The sequence below is a fragment of the Pseudopipra pipra genome, chromosome 10 (assembly GCF_036250125.1).
Source record: "Pseudopipra pipra isolate bDixPip1 chromosome 10, bDixPip1.hap1, whole genome shotgun sequence".
Taxonomy (NCBI): Eukaryota; Metazoa; Chordata; class Aves; order Passeriformes; family Pipridae; genus Pseudopipra; species Pseudopipra pipra.
In genome coordinates this window covers 9797202-9815359 of record NC_087558.1, presented here as the reverse complement: position 1 = coordinate 9815359, position 18158 = coordinate 9797202, and the positions used below count along the sequence as shown (strand labels likewise).

Here is an 18158-nt window from a genome sequence, read left to right as displayed (position 1 = left end):
CTCCTGCTCCACAGCTCACCAGGGAGGCTCCGGGGATTCACCAGTGTAAACACCAGAGACTGACCGGAGTAGGATCTCTGAGATGAGCCCACACAAACCAGTGCCTTTCCAGGAGTTCCCTTGGGCTGGTTTATGGCAGCACACCCCTTGTACTCAGTACTTCCTGGACCAACTGCTCAAGGGACTGAGTGGGGAGGCAGAGAAGCAGCAGAGGGACAATATGGACCTTGACGTGGGTATAAATAGGAGCTGTCAGAAATTTGCATGCTGAACTCATCCTCTAACACACCCAGTTTCCACACAGACAAACTCGTCACATTGATCACATTTTTCCAGAGCTCCTGGGAAGAAACAGATGCTTTAGCAAATTTTGCATTACAGGGCAACATTTGTTTTAAAATTACATGTGTGGAGGAAGGAAGGGAAAATGGTCGCTTCACACAGATGTGAAGATTCTTTCCCTTCCTGAGGGCTGGCCAGACTTTCCATGTCCCACTGAAAGGACAGGAGGGAATGTGTGCACAGGGTCTGTTTACACATAACTTAGCAACAACTTGGAGCATGGGAAGAGGGAGCATGGGGCAGCCTGCTCATGTCCTTCTAGGCCTGTTCTAAGACACATAACACTTTTTCTGGGATTAAGGCAAAAATGAAAGGGGGAGAAGACAAAAAGCATCATCCTCCATATCCTGACAGAAAGCTGGAAAGTGGAGCTCTCTCCCCAGCTAGCAACCCAAGGGAGATGGGGGCTGGCACGCAAGTCAGAGAGAGAAAATGAGTAGCAGAATGGCAAGAAGAACCTGCAGCAGGGCTGGGCACTTCACATGATGCTGGCTGGAAAACCCAAAGTCCTCAGCCAACACAACCTGCAGGATGGAACTGCCCCAACCATAATTTAAAATGTCCAAAAAAATCCACCATTTTTCCATACATCTTCCTGTGGACAAACATACAAACTAGCCAGGGTGAAACTATTTGCATAGAAAGCAGTGTGCCATCTATCAAATGCCATGTACGAGGGGAAAATAACAAATGAGACAATGTGAGCATCTCAGTGACAAACTCGTTTATCTTCACGACACTCCGTGATGCAAACACTCTTCACTATTAGCTGTACAGTAATTTAGCAAATTGGGCACTTGAGTATCAAAAACCTGCTACCTCTAAAAAATGATCCTCACAAGTATATACTTGAATTTGTTCACTATCAATACCAGTGGGAGTTATGAGCTCACAGGTTTGGCCATTGGCTGTGTAGTGCCAAACTGGGCAGCAGACAAGTTCCTCTGAGCTGGAGATGAAGCACTAACCAGAACAGCAAACCCAGCTCTGCACAGGAACTGATCCAGCCTCCCAATTGCTGTATCAGTACTCTAACTAATGGACTATTCCTTTTTCCTTGACATGAATTGCCTTGCCTTCCTGTCCCTCTTCCCTTATCAATTTTTGGAGCACCCTGAAATCACATTTACCATTTTCAAAAGTATTATATTAGGAGTGCCCTTGACAGAGAAGTAGCCTGACAGCTTAATTATTATCCTTACTTGAAATCCACAGTTATAAAGTGTTAGTGACCTACTATTTCTGGAGAGAGAAAACACTACTGTAGACTGCTGACCTCTGTCACTTCTCCCTATCAGGATTTGACTCTCAATCCAGACCAAGAAAGGTGATACAACTTACGCTGCCGTACTGAACAATGCTAGACATGTTAACATTTGGGGTGTTACACTTCCATAAAGTGCTTTCTGGCTTTATTTTGTATTGATGTTCCACTGTAAAAAGTAAATCCATGCAGGACAGCCTGCCCCATGCTTTGTATTCTGTCAAATTAAAGATGAAGAGTAAATAAAAAGCTCAAGGCTATACCCTCCTGATGAGAGCCTGCCTTATGCATGCAGCAATGCATGCCACAGTTCCTAGAAAATATCTTGTATTGAAACAATCTGAATAGGGCCAACCTGTGTAAATTCCACATCAAATGAATACAGGTTTGGTGTCAGCCAAAGGCTTTCTGGCCTTGTCAGGTGCATGTGATGGTTCAGGACGTGCTTTTCCAACTTCTGCAAATGAAAAAAATGAAATCAACCTGCTAATCAGAGTGTATACACAAAACTGAAACATGTGGACCCAGACATATTTTAAGGGATCAGAATACTCGAGCCAGTTAACAAGTTTTTTTTCCAGTAACTGAGCTTTATTAAAAGGGAAGAACAAATCATTAGGTGTTAAAAGCACACACACACAATCTTCTTCTATTGGAAAAAACCACTTCATGTACAAGAGGTTAATTCTTTTTTAAAAAAAAAATAATCTATGTTTAAAAAGACACAGGTATCTGAAAAAAATCCTAAGTCAAAACTGAGATAATTTATCAAACTTAACTGTAATGGGATTAAAAAGAGGCAGAACCCATCACAAGTGATTTCTTGACAAGGGAATACCTGACAAAGCAGCAGCTGTACTGCTTACCTAGTTAGCAGCTTATCACACTATTTCTGTCATCTTGGATAGAAAGGCTGCTACTAGGACATACCCCCGAGTGAGGAAAATGGAGATCTTGAACCAAACCCACACACACTGTTATCTTCTAATGTGTTTAATTGGTTTAAGATTCTTCCACCTCAGCATGAGAGATATTGTTACTAAAAATAAAGAGTGCTCCATTCCTGAGCAGCACTGGAGATCTGCAGGCAGGATGAAGAGGGCATTTTAGGCATTGTTGAAAAGGAGAAAGTAAATTAATATTGGTTTAATACAATTACTCTTTTTGAAGAGGCTCATGTCAAGCCACCTGGCAGGCGTAGCTAAGAAGAGCAAGTAGAAAGCCAGGCAGTTACAGCTTTGTTAGTATGTGGGGGGGGGGAAAGGAAGGACAATAGAGTACTTCTAATTCAGTTTATCACTCTCAGTCACAAGAACACTCTTACACTATTACATTTTCATTCACCTGGATTTTGGTGGTTTTGGTGGTTATTTTGGAAACAATGTCTGATTTAAGACTCAATAGATCAAATGCTCTTCAATCCTGAAGGCAAGAAAGGATTAGGCAGAACAGCAGAAGGAAGGGTGTTCTGTTGATCTATTTATATTCCACCACCTATTGGGTCAGCAAAGTCTTACATAAAAGCTTTGTAGTAGCTGGAATTCGACTTGCTTTATATACACAACATGAATTAGCTTCCTCACAGACCTACTTTGCTTAGCCTGATGAAGGGAAATGGTTTGTGCATTTCTAAGTCCAAATTTTGCTGTCTTGAATACCTCTGATGTCAGAACAGAAATTCTTTCTTTTTTGTATCTGTCACAGAGATCACTTTGTTCAAACAAATCAAAATGTACATCCTTATCTTTTAGTGCTTTAGCATTGCAAAAGATTCCCTTGTATTACCACACTTGTAATTAAGAATAACCTTGAAGGAAGAAAGAGTACAAACAAAAGTAATCACTGAAGTAGTATAAAGTTAAAAGAAGTTTTGCCTCAATATCCTTGACTGTTACTGATATGGTGTAATGTTTAGCACTTCTTGAATATCCCAGGCTGCAGCAAACAGTAGGTGTCATTTCTTTCGTTAAAATGATCCATTTTTCCTTTTATTCCTTGCTGCCTACACCATTCTAAAACCTTAGGAACTGCTGCACTCTTATCATTCATAATAAAATGAAGCCTAATAGTCATATCTCCTCCCAGAAAGAAGGTCTTTCATGATCTTTGCCAGCTTTTTTTTTTTTTCAACATGAAATCCAACATTAAGAGACTTGTCCTATGGGACAAATGACAGAAAGAAAGTGGAGCTGAAAGCCCTGACCAATTCAGACTTACATCTCTGCTGAAGACCCAAAAAAGCCTCTGACCTGGACTGATCAACTTTCAGTCCTGATTTTACACTGCCGGTCATGAAAAGCAGACACAACCGGGCGGTCACGACATGGGTGAGCAGGTAAGTAAAGAGCAACCTTCAGGGGTCATATTTATATCAGACATATTTTCCCAAAGGAATATTTGCATCTCAGTTGTTTAAATCCAGTCTGAGGAGTAAGGACCAACATAAATTACCCAAAATAACTACCAAACTACAGGATTACTAAGTAGACCACCCAAATGGCCTTATGCTTCTCCTCCACTCATGCCATTCATCCTCTAATCTTTCCAATCTCTAATCTCACTTTTTATTACAACTCCCAAATCCCTCTTCCACAGAACTCCTAATTGTGTGCTTAAATTTAAGCATATGCACAGACATTTTGCTCGATCAGGCTCTTGAATTCACTCTGTTCACACTCAAGAGAAATGCTGCTGTTTGGTGTTTAATAAACCACCAGCACACATGCTGGCAGTGTGTTAAGAGAAAAGGAAACTGTCCTCCCAGCCTAAGCACGAAATTCAGCGCAAAATCCTATCTACTGAATGAGCATCCATTCATTCTGTGTAGTAACAGAAATACCAAAGCAAACACTCCAACTGGAAGCTATTCCTCAAACATTACTGGAGCCTTTGGGTATAGCACTGTCAACTTTCCCTGCTTTCAGACAGCAGCACACTCTCTTGAGTTCCAGATTAGACAGAAAACATGCTATGACAGCTCTTACAAAAGCAGAGCTTTTAAAAAACTCCTCTATTATAAACCAGCTTTCCTGGAGTGATGCACAAGATATGGGTTACTGTGCTTCTCCAAATGATGGGAGGTGCTGGGGACTGGAAAGGTGCTCTATTAAATCCTCAAATGGAAGGAAGCCAATTATCCCTTCAAAGCACTCCTGACACTCCTGTACTTGCTGTAAAAGAGCTTGCTTTTAAAGTCTCCTGCACAGAACAAATTGCTCTGCAACAGAAGCCAGGGAGATCCACAGATTAATGCAAACCACATGACAAAATGCAGCAAAAATCCTCAGCAACCAACAAAGTCATTTCACAGCAAATTATGTAATCAGAAGGATATATTTAACAGCTACAGCATCACAGCAAAAAGATCAACACAATATCATACACTTGTATACTTCGAACTTCCCTTTATACTTTCTGCCTTACACCTTTGTGTGCAGATCTGTCTACAAAGATCTGGTATCACCACAACACATTTTCAGCTGACATCCATCAGACAGTCCTGGATAAGGCTGCTCTTGGCCCGTATTTGGAAAGACAGTCAACAAGTTACTGCATACCATGTCAATCTTACCTTAACTGTAATAGAAAATGATGCTATTCACTATTTTCATCAAAGTGAACAGTTAATACACTATTCTATAGCATCCTGGTGACATCGGGTAACAAAATAAGACACCGAGTTTGCTTTAAGTTAGTTTACATTTAATTTTCACTGTTGTCAGTTAACTGTCTGTAAATATTCAGAGCAAAATATCTCAAAATCTTACATATTTAAACCAGAATTGGTGACAGCTATAGTAGTCTTAACAAAAGCAGGTACTTTTTGTAAAAATCAATAAAGATGGAGAGCTCCTAGAATCTGGAAGAAGCGTCTGGCATGGGCAGGTAGGGTGGGAGAATGTGCTTTGCAATACTGCAAACTAAGCCAGGCTTCCATTTCACCAACTTCTCCTCTCTTCCTCAAACGAAAGGAGCAAGAAACAAATGGATGTACATTTTGAAGGAAGGAGTTACAGACCTAATGTCCGTAACTGTAGATGGAGCTAAGGGTCATCAGGAGGGGAAAAGGTAAAAAAAGAATAAATTACAGTAGTTTGCAAACAGTTGAACAAGGGATGTAGACACTATTGCTTCAAGGCTTATATCTCTGTCCAGATGAGTCTAGTGTTGTAAAAGCTTAACTCTTAGAAATTCCAGCAATTTTTGTCACTGCTGAGTATTAGGAACCAATTTAGGCATTTGCAAGCAACCTTTGATTTTTTCAGACAAAAGCAACATGTGACACTCCTGAACAGCTCCTGCCTGCAGCAGATGAGGAAATTGCCCTGTTACTCTGACATCCAGCAAAGGCCACAAGACAAGGCTTCCAGAGCACATGCCAGGCACTTCTCTGGGAACTAAGCACAACCCAAAAAGACTAACCACTTCTAAGCTCTAAAAAAACCCCCACAAACCCTAAAATTTGAGATCACTAACAACAAAATTTAAAGTAAATCCCAAAATGCATTTGAATGCATTCATGTTGCAATGAATACAACACTAAAGTGGGAATAAGCTCCAAATCAAATCTACACACAAATCACTAGCTTATGGGATGGGTTCCTGTCAGGGGGAGCAAACTGATCCGTGCCAGATCTGTGGAAGTGCTTTGTTTGCTACCATTAGAAAATGCTTTGTTTCCTCTAGAAATAGATGTTAAAATGGTTTCTAGAACCATTTTGTGCCAAATAGTGCCAAATAAAAGCAAGCTGAAGCAAGTGGTTTTATGCTGCTTTCTGCTGCCTGTGTTTTTTAGGCTTTTCTTTGGCTTCTCTGAATAGCCTTGACAGAATTCCTTTATACCAATGCCTTAGCAGGAAAAACAACATAAGATTGCATCTGGAGATTGGTTTACAACCTAGGTAGTAAAACAATCAATAACTTAGAAAAACTCATCATTGCTTGCAGGACCATCTCAGAACCGTGAACTGCACAGAGAAAATGATATTCTCTTTTCCAAAGCAATAACAGCCAACTCCTCCCTGTCTCCCCAGCATTTTTAAATGGATCTCAAAAATTAGCATGTTAGAAAAGCCTGAGCTCGTGCTAAGAGCCCTTTGAATATTAACATAATTAATGTCATCAGTAATACTCTGAGTCTGCAGTAACAGCAGGTGAATCAATGGGAATGATGTATTCATCCAGGAAAAGAATGTGACCTTTAAAATCCATAGGGCTTTATCAGAACACAATTTTAAAATGGGTTGCCTGTAGCTCAGTGGAAAGAACAAAACTAAATCTAACTAAGGAGAAAGCTAATAGACACAGCACATATACAAGGGAAACTGAAAATACAATTGAAACATAACCCACTGTAACCTCCTTATAGAAGATGCCTCATCTGTATCAAAAGGTGAGACAGGTTACAGGACAGCTTGAGGAGCCACATCCAGAATGCTTAAAATTAAGTTAAATTCTTTAACCCCCAAACCAATTTGGAATAAGTTTGTACACTTTTTAATTTTAGCACATCAATTTTCCTCTCTGCAAGTGAATGCTGAAAGTGATTCAGTGATTGAAACAATTTTGTCTTAACTACTTCGGAATATTCAATCATTTAATCACAGATGAACATTATTATGGTAAAATTTCAAGGTTCTCAGCAAAAAGTGAACTAGAGGGATTTTCATGGAAATAATCTAGGGGTTCTGGTGAATAACTTCATTTTCATAGATAAGGTTGCAACCAGAAACCCTCAGAGGAATTTACCTCCCTGTAAATTGTTATGGCCTATTGTTCTTTAACAGAGTTGAAATGCAGGATGTCACAACAGTCATGTCACAAAATTAGTTTTAATGGAATTAGGTATTTTAAACCTTGATATGCCTCTTTATTTTATACAATTATTCAGTTGTTTTAAAATATGCATTATATTGGCTTGCTTATAAAAGAAAGCTTGGCTTCATCTCATGTCATTTTTGCAACACTGGAGGATTGGATTTTTTTTTTACATGTCTAAAAGGATCCTCACACTTCCCCATACTGACAGGGCACAGACCTGAGCAGAGGAACAAAGACTTCTTTGATCAAATTTTTAAATGGGATAAACATGGCTGCTCAGATGGCATTTTCATATAGTTTCACTTGAATGACCTGTAGCCTTGTGTGAAAAGTGGAGAAAAAGCAAACCTAAAAGGCTCTAAAGAGGCAGTTTTATCAGCACTGCTTGGGGCCAGTCGATGCCTTTGTTCCTCGAAGGCCTCTGCAATAATTTCTCTATTGAGCAAAGTGATGTTTATTGAGAATGGCAAAGCTGAGCATCAGCAGGTCCCCCCGCTGTTCCGTTTATCCATCCTCTGAACTCCAAGCAATATTTCGGGCTGAAAGTGTCCCCCTGGTAAAATAAGCAACTGACAACACAAAAAGCCTCAATGACTTCCAACTGCCACTGCTTATCTTGTGACTACGTGCTTTTTTCCCCATTAATGTTTAATTTCTTTTTTCTCTCCTTCACTTCATGTGTCTCCTCACAGAGCTCTCTAGCACACCAGCCTACTGAGCTCCAAAGGCTACTTCTGATAATCCACTGATTTATAGGTTCAATGTATTTTAGAATAATATGTAATTTATAAGAAGTGTTACTATATCATGTACTTCTAAGCACAGATCTGCAGATTGGAAATTGATGAGAGATTTGGCTTTTGCATGAACTGTGCTACCCGTTTGCACAGCTTCACACTGTCATCTGCCTTGGGCTACCCCAGACAGGAGGCAAACCCATCAATTAACTAGAGACAGGATGTCCCACTGAATAAGCAATACACTACAGCTCAGTGATTAATAACTTAAACCATTCCTAGCATTACACTGTGCTTCAAAAACTTCAAATCGTGTTCTCAAAGTAGCTTTTTAATAACTGCCCATTGTAGACACTGCGAAATAAGCAGGAAGACTTACCCACAGCCACACAATGAATCAGTGAGAGAAAAGGAAAGATGTCTCAGGAGGTGTTTGGCTTCAAGACTTGTGCTTCAACAGACAAACTGCTTCTCCCTTTAAGCAGCCAGGAACTGTGCTCCCTGGCTGATGGAAACTCTTACTGTATCTTGGAGTGACTGCAGAAGCACAGATTGCTGCAATCATGCTGTGGGGTGGGTGCCAGTGGTTCCCTTCACTCTGTGTTTCTCCTGCTTTTGGTGGTTTCTCAGTCACCTTGTCTCAAAAGCAGGGTGATTCTGAATCACTGCCAAGCATTACTAATGGAAGTGGGGAGCAGGAAGGAAATAATGAGGACTGCTTGCAGAATTAGAAGGACTTTTTAGTGTCTAAAATGGTGTTTTAAAGCAGGACAGCAAAATGGCTGTATTAGCTCTGACAATAGAAGCAAAATGGTTCTAAGCTAGAAGAATGTTTAAACCTCTGAAACTTATCAATAATATTCTTGTTCTTTAAGATAACATAAAAACACCAAAACTACAAAATAGGAAAGTCATGGGGGAAAATACCACATTTGTTCCTGTCTTGGTTCGTACTACTTCAACCAGAGTTCCTGTGAAAATGCTTCATTCCCTCTTCCTTTTCAAGTCTGGACACTCAAGTATATTTTGAGCTCAAAGTGCTTCAATGAAGTCTATGTATGGGTCGCACTTAATAACACAGGTTGTTTCTTTGCCCATTTAAAGCAAGTAGCCACCTTAGTTAAAAAATCTCCACCACTTGAAAAATTAGTGATGCCCCTGACACAAGGTTTCTAACATCCTCTAATATACACGGTTTCCTTCCACAGCATTTCACTGGGTGTGAAGGGGAGCCCAGTGAGTGAGTGGAAACAGAATACATTTCATGTGTTCAAACTGTCCTCAAAATTGCCAGCTCTGGGAACTGCAGCAATAATTTTGCAAAAGGCAGTCAGCAGTAAATCTGAAAGGACAAAGTCTTGGGACAAATGCTACGGCTGTTCACTGCTGGCAGGGACAGGCAAGCTCCATTTGTACAAAGGGACCATCCATTTTGCACAGAATGACATTCAGAGATGACTGTCTAAAGGACTCCTAAGAGATGAACCAATATAAACATTTTTTGCTGAAGTAAGTCCAAACAGCCTGGTACCACCTCACTCCATCGGCCCCCTCAGATTCAGATTCCTTGAACACAGGGTGTCAGGGGTCAAGTCATGAAATTTTACAGAAATTGCCAAGTCTTGAAGCTGTCTGGTTAAAACACTAAAAGTAAACTCTCTGTGCTAGGCAGAGTGGTGCTTCCAAACTGAATGCCACCAGATCAGCTCTATTACAAGGGTCCACAAATGGACTCATAACACTGAGATATTCCTTTATGCTGTATTGTAATGAACTGTACTTTGGGATTAGTTGTTTCCATATCCATTGAAGCTTCCCAGAGTTGGACTGGAAGCAGGCAGTCACTGTGTGGAAATGTCCACCCTGTTGCATCTTGCCTTGTTTCCCTTTTTTTATTATATTTTTTCAGAATCTTTTGGGATCAGAGCAGGACAAAGTCTATGCACAGTCCTGGAATAAAAAACTTCTGAAAAAAACAGTAAGTTCCAGCAATAAGCTTTTCCTACCTTAATTTGCTTGAAAAAGTTTCCAGTAGTTCCAGCCTCACCAGATCCAGCTGAGAATGAGCAAGGACTCATTTTTCTCTTAATCCTTTTTTTGCAATCTGTTATCACAGACAATTTAACATTTCAGTGGGAAATCTTTCAAATCTTAGACATCTTCCTGTAGTAGTTGAACTCCTAACCATCAGGCTGCCATCCTTCCTTTCACAAAATGCCATGCAGAAATGTGTATTTGTTTTGTTGGATCTCCTCTGTGTGTGAAGGGTGTCTGAACATCTGACAGCCCTATTGCTCCACACAGGTTAAAGAGCAGACCTGTCAGCAGTGACACTGTGACTGTATCCCTGGCACCTGGAAAGACAGAATCAGCCTGGATGGGTCTTGCAGCCTCTGCCCAGATCAACTCCAATGCACAGGCCAGGAATACAGGATAAGGTCAACAAGATAGGCCTGCAGACTGCCAGCCCAGAAGTGCTCAGGCTCCCTACTGAACATCAGCAGTGAAGTTTTGAGCCTCTTTGCTCTCTGGGAGCCATTGCCCTTATCTGTTATCTCTACCAAAGGAATAACTTGTAAAAAATACTGGCTACTGAGTTACACAGAGAGGTAAAACATTTCAGAAAAGGATGCAAATATACTTAGAAGAACCTCAAATGAGCTGGCATGATACTCTGCAAAATGGGAACTGAATCTTACTTAGGAGAAACAAATCTATGGGGAAGGCAGTTCGTGTGGAGTGCATTTTAGTTCAACCAAGATGAGCTGCTTGGTTTTCTAACACTTGTTCTATTTATTCCTCTACTCCAATCTTCTCAGTGTGACGTCTTTAACGAGGAGATCACAACATCCTCTATACTGGCCAGGGAGATTAAGCGACACACAGACACACACACACACAGCTAGAAAGCAAGAGTCTTTGAGATTTAACACAAAATCTGTGCTGGTTTGCCATAGAGATTTGACATTTAAATGACTGAATAATGTTAATCTTCCACTAATACTAGACTGCTGTTATGAGCAGGTATTACAGGATAAACCCAAGCCATTTCCTTTCGAAAATATATTTCCTTATCGCTGTATAAAAGATGTCTGCTGATTTTCCCCAGGGGATTTTCTGTTCCTGGGAGATATGAACTAAATGATGGACTTGCCCATGCCTAGGTGGCACTTAGACCACAAGCTAGGGACCAAGGGGTTTGTTTTTCATTTTCATAAAGCTCGATAAATACACTATTCACTACCAGAATATCAGCTGATATACATTGAGAGAAAAGTCCACCTATATTTGAAATTAGCAGTACCAGATTCTTTAGTGTTTCTTTACAAGGTTCATTAGAATAACAAGGATCCCAAGAACACAACACAGATAATTAACCTCTCATTTCTATGTGCACATTCATAAGAGACTGCGTTAGGATGAGAAGCAGGAAGAGAAAAAAGAAGATCACAGTTGAAACAAAAAGAGAAAATTTATCTCTTGTCAGTAGTCTGGCCACACTACAAAGCAAGTACAGACAGCAGCAATTTTTTTTAATAGAAAAACTAACCAACAATCTTAGCTAGAAGTGCATAGCTGAATGCTCAGATTTGTGGCATTTCAATGACTCTGTTTTAATTGCTTATTTTCTATCTCTTTCCATTGTAAGACAAACAAAGATGCCATTGAGGATGCATCTCCCCTGATAAGGCAATCAGAATATGAGCCTGCAACTACAGTAATATTTTGCATAAAGGATTCCCTTATTAATCCAAAAGAGCTCTATTTCAAAACCCACTATTTTACTATGCTTTCATCCTCAATAGTGCAAAAATTCTTCTGGATTCTTTGTGCCTGAATTCCAACCAACTCCACTGGGCTTCCTCTCTGTAGAGAACCGTTATTTGTTCCATTTCCAAGGATAAAAAAGGTACAGTACAGCAGCATCACTGGATGTCCAGCAGTTCAACAATATCTGGTTCTTCATACTACCATTCCTTTGGACTGCTGCCCATGCCAAAGATCAGCACCACATAGTTCACATATATGGGATGCATGTACTACTCAGACATCTCTGTTTGTAAAGCCTCCTGTCAATCACTCCTGTACTGCCATAAATTAACACTAATTAGGTGATTAGAGTGTTAGCAGGACACAGTCCTGGCCAGCTTGGTTACCTCTCTCAGGTGGATACTGTTTACTCAAAAATTTAATAGTAATCTCTGTTGGTAAAAAATATTTCACAAAGAATAAATATATAATCCATCTTTTAGTGGAATCCTTTTTCTCAGTCCTCATTGTTTAACGAACAAAACCCAAACAAAAAAAAAATCCCAAACTTTGTGTTTGACATGACGAGTTGAAACGTAGAGCCATATTGGCAAGGACTGTGACACAGGTCCTTGAACATCAAATCTAGCAACTGGGAGGGACTGTCACTTTCTAAAATCTTCTACAGCAAAAAGACTGGCCAGGGCAAAGTTGAGGAGTAGAGATTTTGCACATTTGAAAGACTTCTTACTTCTGCCCGAAGACTGGAAGAGGCTACAAGCACTGTACTATTACTGGGGAGAGATCCTGTTCTGAGCTGGCCCTTAAAACACCCCTCTCATGCATAGGAGGGCAGATACCCTTAACTCTTGATATACAAGCTACTGCAGCTACCACAAAAGTCTTCAAGAGCCAAAATTTTAAGGAACTCGAGTGGTAGCTTGTTGTTCTCCAGCAATCTTACATAAATGGTGAATGTTTGGTACATGAAAGCAGGCATCTTTCATATGAAGAGCTGTTCACCCACCTCTTTTGCATAAGGGACAGATAAGTAGTCCCCAGAGAGAAAGTTCTGCCCTTGACTTTTTATGTTTCTGATAAAGTTGCTTTTGTTTGGTTTTTGCTTTTGTCTCTTGCTGTTCCAGTGAATCGGGAAAGAGCAGAAACAAAACTGTGTTCAAAAGCATACTTTAACTTGTGCTGCCGAGAACAGAAACTAGGTCAGGGGAGATTTCAGTGTTACTGTCAAGTGAGGCTTCCACCTATACAGAACAAAGTAAAAAAATCACTACTGAAAAAAGACCATTTGCAAAAACTTTCGGGGAAAATCTGTAGCTCAGTCTTCAGACAGACATGTCTCGATTTCAGAGAGGTCTGTAAAAGGGGAAGAATTCATTTGTGCAAAGGACTTCAGAGACTCAGGGATTTTTATTTAGCCATGGAAACCTGAGGCTGTCTGCTGGCCCTCCAAATCCCCATCAGATCAATAAAGCCTGCAGTAATTACGTCTGATCGCTCCCGCCTTCCAGGAAATGAGCTCGTGAGTTTTATTCTAATTGTTAATAGGCAGGTGTTCTAACCACCAAAATCAACTGTAACAGGAGCACTTAAAGATTCTTGCTAGCAGTCTCAAGAGAAGGTACAAACAAAAGGTCAGGCACTGGATTTCTCTGCATTCACACACTGATTCTGCCTGAAAACCCCCTATCAACACAATGTTAACTTTTAAACAGTACCTTTCTCTGGCAACTGAATTAACTAGGAGTTTGTCAGTGCATGGGAGTCAATCCAGACAAATGCACAGAGTGAATTTAGAGTTGAGCTAACTATTCCTTATTTAACTTCTGCCTGAATGTTCTTACTCTGCATCAGACAGTCCAATTCCAAAGGTTTGAAGTAACTTGGAACCGGACACACTCATCCAGGGACAACGGTATGCACGGTGGGAAATCAAGCAGAAATAGCTAAACTGGAGTAAATTTTAAGTATATAAACCATGTGGGTTATCTAGACTAGAGCTTTTTGCAACAACACAGCCACCTCTTCTGTGACACTGGGGAAGAAAAGTACACACAGTGCTTTATCTCAGGGCAGTACATTTACACTGTGTAGCTACATCTGTTCAAAAACTCCTGGCACTGACAAGCTCCATATTGACCAAGCCAGTTGGCATAAAGATGCTGTGTATTCCCTCAGGGTGGGATTACAGCTCTGTGTGCTATTCAGAAAAATAGGCCAGACAACTGAACTTCCTTTTCCAGGTGGGCTCATATGCCCTCTTTCACAAGTAATGCTAAAAAAAGACAAAAATGAATGAAATCCTGAGAAGATCCTCTTTATGTAGTTTTGAAAGCAAATGCCACTTGCAGCCTTCAGGGAACAAGTGCTACTGCTGCAGTAGGTCTGTTAATTAGTCTGTAAGGATTTGTGTTTATGACAAGAGTGAAAACTAACTATTGCAGCAGAGGAAATACTGGCTGAACACAGACCTGCTGCTTTGTTCAGTCTCACAGGTGTGCTCAGCAGACCTGCTCCAGCAGGGATGTGACGCTGGAGCTGGGAAAGCAGAAGTCACTCTGTTCTACTAAAGCTGGTTCACTCAAAGCACCTGATGCCTTGTTTGAACATCTGCACCTTTAACTGCCCCACAATATCTCACACAGAGCACATCCCTTGCTGTTTCAATCCAGAGCTGTTCTGTAACCTGGGACACATCTACAGATCACCGCAAGTTCTCTGGGAAAGCAACTCAGTATCCTTGAAATTAATTAGAGAACCGCAAGGGGATTTAATCTTATTGAGATTTGATATAAAACAGCATTTTGCCCTGGCACTCACACTCTACACCTAATAAACAAAATAAAAATTCAAATCAGCCAGAGAAACAGCTACAACAAGCACTTTCATTAAGTCCACAATGACAAATGCCAATCTCCTATTTGCTGACATGGCACAGCCGGGGAACAAGTCACTGTTTTCCTGGCATTAACTTAAACGGTTCCTTGGATGCACAATCCCTGTGGATAGTACTGGCCTGAATTTCACTGGAGCTACAAATACTTCAGTTCTGTTTGTTGTTTTTTTTAACTTGGGCTGTGTGTGCATGAGAAGTGGGCATTCTTAACCCTTGCAAACTGTACAACCCATACAGCCAGGGGCTCCTGGATTAAACAAGAAGAGCATCCACAATGCAAGTTATTTTTCCAGGCACCAGCTGGCACAAAATTACTGTGAACACCCTGAATGCCAAGCTGAGGGAGTCAGTAAAGGTGTGAATACTTAGGTGGATATCAGTGGTCCTCTACAGGACCACAGTGAGAAACAGACGAAGTTATCAAAGGGATAAGAGGGAAAAAAGTCATGGATCTGAGACACTGAAGTTATATCTCTGGAGTACTATGCAGGCAGGACCACATGCTGCAATACAGATCAAACAATTTTTGGTTTTCCACTTAAAACTGACAGGACTAAGATTATTCGAGGAAAACAAGTTCATCATCTTGTCTCTTTTAAGGAAGGGAGGAAAACTTAGAGAATACAGACCAAGTGGAGAATCAAAACAAAATGAAAATACAGCCAGGAGGAAATGATTGGCAGCTGCACGAGGAAACTAATCTTGTAAATGGACCCGAGGCTGCTGAAAGCAGAGGCAGAGAGGAGGAATAAAGGGGGATTTATGCAGATTGAAGAAGAACTCTCAAAAACAAGGACTCCATATCAGAATTATTGTGCTTTTTTTAGGAACCTACTCAAATATGAGAAGTGCTTCAATTTGCAGTGTGGATTAGGGACTTGACAATTTACCATCCCAACATTTTACAGTGTTCAACAGTATGGCAGTTTGAAAAGAGAGTGAGTTTTTTGGAAATGCAGTACAGCAAAACACTGAAAGTACAAGGAAACGATTCAGTTCCAAACTAGTTGAGAATAGGTAAAATACCATTATTTTGTTCTGAATGCTGCACTTTAATCAACCTCTACAGATTTACTAATGTGAAATATATTGATCTGAAACTCTGAGCATGTGACTGTGATCACCATGACCTCTCGAAGATGGAGAGTCTGTGCCCAAACCAGCATCCCTCTGCTTTAGCATGCACTGGAATTCAGATGAAAAACATTATTGTGGGGACACAGTAATGAAACCTCCACTGAAATGACAAAAAAATCAATGACCTCTGTTCCTCTGCACTGCCTCCAAGCAGCTCTTATAGCTTTCATTGTTAATAAAATCTACGGTAATGTTTATACTAAGTTTTAAATTTTATTATTTTAACAAGCTTATAGCTGCTAAATTTTCAGAGTATATTAAATCAGATTTTTATAATTTTAATCAAAATCTATTAAAATATATTTTTCAGCTCAAGCAATGGAATATCTTATTTCTGCTGTGAAAAAGAACAGCATGTAGAAACACAATTAGCTGTAGTTCGTAAGTTGATGCTTTCAATACAGGTATTAATAATAAGAAAATAATAAAAAATTAGTTATTGAAAAGCTACAGTTACACACAGCTGATAGAAATATTATGTTTATAAAATATTATTTTGGTGTTTCAAAGTGTGAACTTTATAAGCATTTATGTTAAGGTGAATGCTGAGGTGGAGAGGTTATATACAAAAAGCTCAGAAATGCCATAATCAGCATTATTTGCACCCTTTACAGGTGTACCTACACTGAAATGTAGTATTTTTCAATTTGAATTTGCACCTTTCCAAACATTCCATTGCCTCAGTCACTGCATTTACTATTTCAGAACTGGCAACACTAGTTGCAGACAACGTTATTAAGCAGGAAAACAAGAACTGTTTTATCAGCGCACACAAATGCAAGAGACCTTGTGAACTGTGAAAGATTTTCAGGTGGCCACGGGCAGGGCTGTATGTAAATGAAACCTTAACAAGGGCAGCATGGCTGGAAGCCTTACAGGAGTAGAGGTCTGTGCTACAGCTGCCTGGTTAATGCCTCACCTCTGATTTGTACAGAGAAGGTGGTCGTGGGGGGATTGCCAGTGGTGAGAGGGAGCTTTGCTCTTCCTCTGAGAAACAGACCTTGAAGAGGTAAGCTTACAACTGGTTTGGGGCAATCTTTGCCTTTGTTTTGCCAAGTGGTACTTCGGTTCAGGCAACTTTAATATACATCTACAGGTTTGTGGGGGTATTTTTGTTTTGTTTAAAATTCAGAGGAGAAATTCAGTGGCAGAATCGAAGATGCTCGGAGAACCAGGGAAGCAGTTTTTCTTCCCTTCTATGAAAATAAAGCTTAAGATCAGTGTGGTAGTACTACAATGCAGTTCCCCTTGAAGGAATTACAGGAGGAAGTGCATAAAATAATTCCTTTCTAGAGCTGTTTAAATACCGCTTTTTATGGCAACAGTGTAACTGTAATGATTCCTTGTGGATTAATGAGGGTGCCATAAATGAACAGCCCAAACTAGACTGGAAAACTTACTGGCTTCACTGTCACTTTCTGGAAGGAGTATTTAAAAAGTAACCTGTTTGCTCTCCAGGGCTGCACAGGCTTTTTAGCCAGTGATTTCCTATGTCTGGTTCACCAGAGCTGCAGGAGAACAGATCTCTAATGTTACTTGCTGCATGGCCCCACACCCTGTCGGTGACTTTGCCTGGTGACTGGGCAGTAACTTGTCACAACAGGTCGACCAGTAAATCTGAAAATGAGGTAACTGGGGATGGTAACCTGTGCCCTGCACAGCTGCTATGACAGGAGCCTGCACCAAGAAGAATGTAACAGCAGATATTTTTTGGATGTCCTCTTTGCTCAGAAGCAACATACCACTTCCTGGACTGAGATTCTTTTTAAATGGCACTTAAAGGCTAATAAGGTTCAAGCAAAATAACAAAGAGAAGGACTTTTCACCTCTTTATTTCAGCTTCTGGGAAAGGAAGTAACTTTACTAGAGAAACAGTGAAGTCTTAAGTTGGACTGTGATTGACAGGCAAGTATTGTACAGCACTGAAGAGTCTACCCTACAAACTTCAACTGAAGTCAAATGTCTAAAGTACCTTCAGAAGATCCCCCCTGTTAAAGGCTGGCAGGTATTTCCCGGTGTCCCATTTCCAGATGGGTTGGTCTGTTCCCCCACGTGGAGGTACATTAATAGATACAATGGTTGTTCTTCTAGACCCCTCTCTCTCTGCAAAACTCTTCCTCAAAGAGCAGTTGAGGGTGTTGCAGAACTCCCTTTAATGACAGTTAGCAACAGTCCATGCCAATATATAAATGAA

At 40.4% G+C, this 18158-nt stretch overlaps 1 protein-coding gene across 2 annotated transcripts in view; it reads right to left on the bottom strand.

Annotated features, from left to right (window-relative positions):
- The window catches only part of PDE6D (phosphodiesterase 6D), a 34058-nt gene that overhangs the window by 8112 nt on the left and 7788 nt on the right, over positions 1 to 18158 (bottom strand). The window contains exon 2 of one of the 2 annotated variants that reach the window (XM_064666106.1): positions 1962 to 2063. The exons of the other annotated variant lie outside the window; for it this stretch is intronic. Coding sequence (XP_064522176.1) covers positions 1962 to 1978 — 17 coding nt within the window. The 5' untranslated portion in view covers positions 1979 to 2063. The remainder of the gene's footprint in view (positions 1 to 1961; positions 2064 to 18158) is intronic. 2 annotated transcript variants of the gene reach the window in all.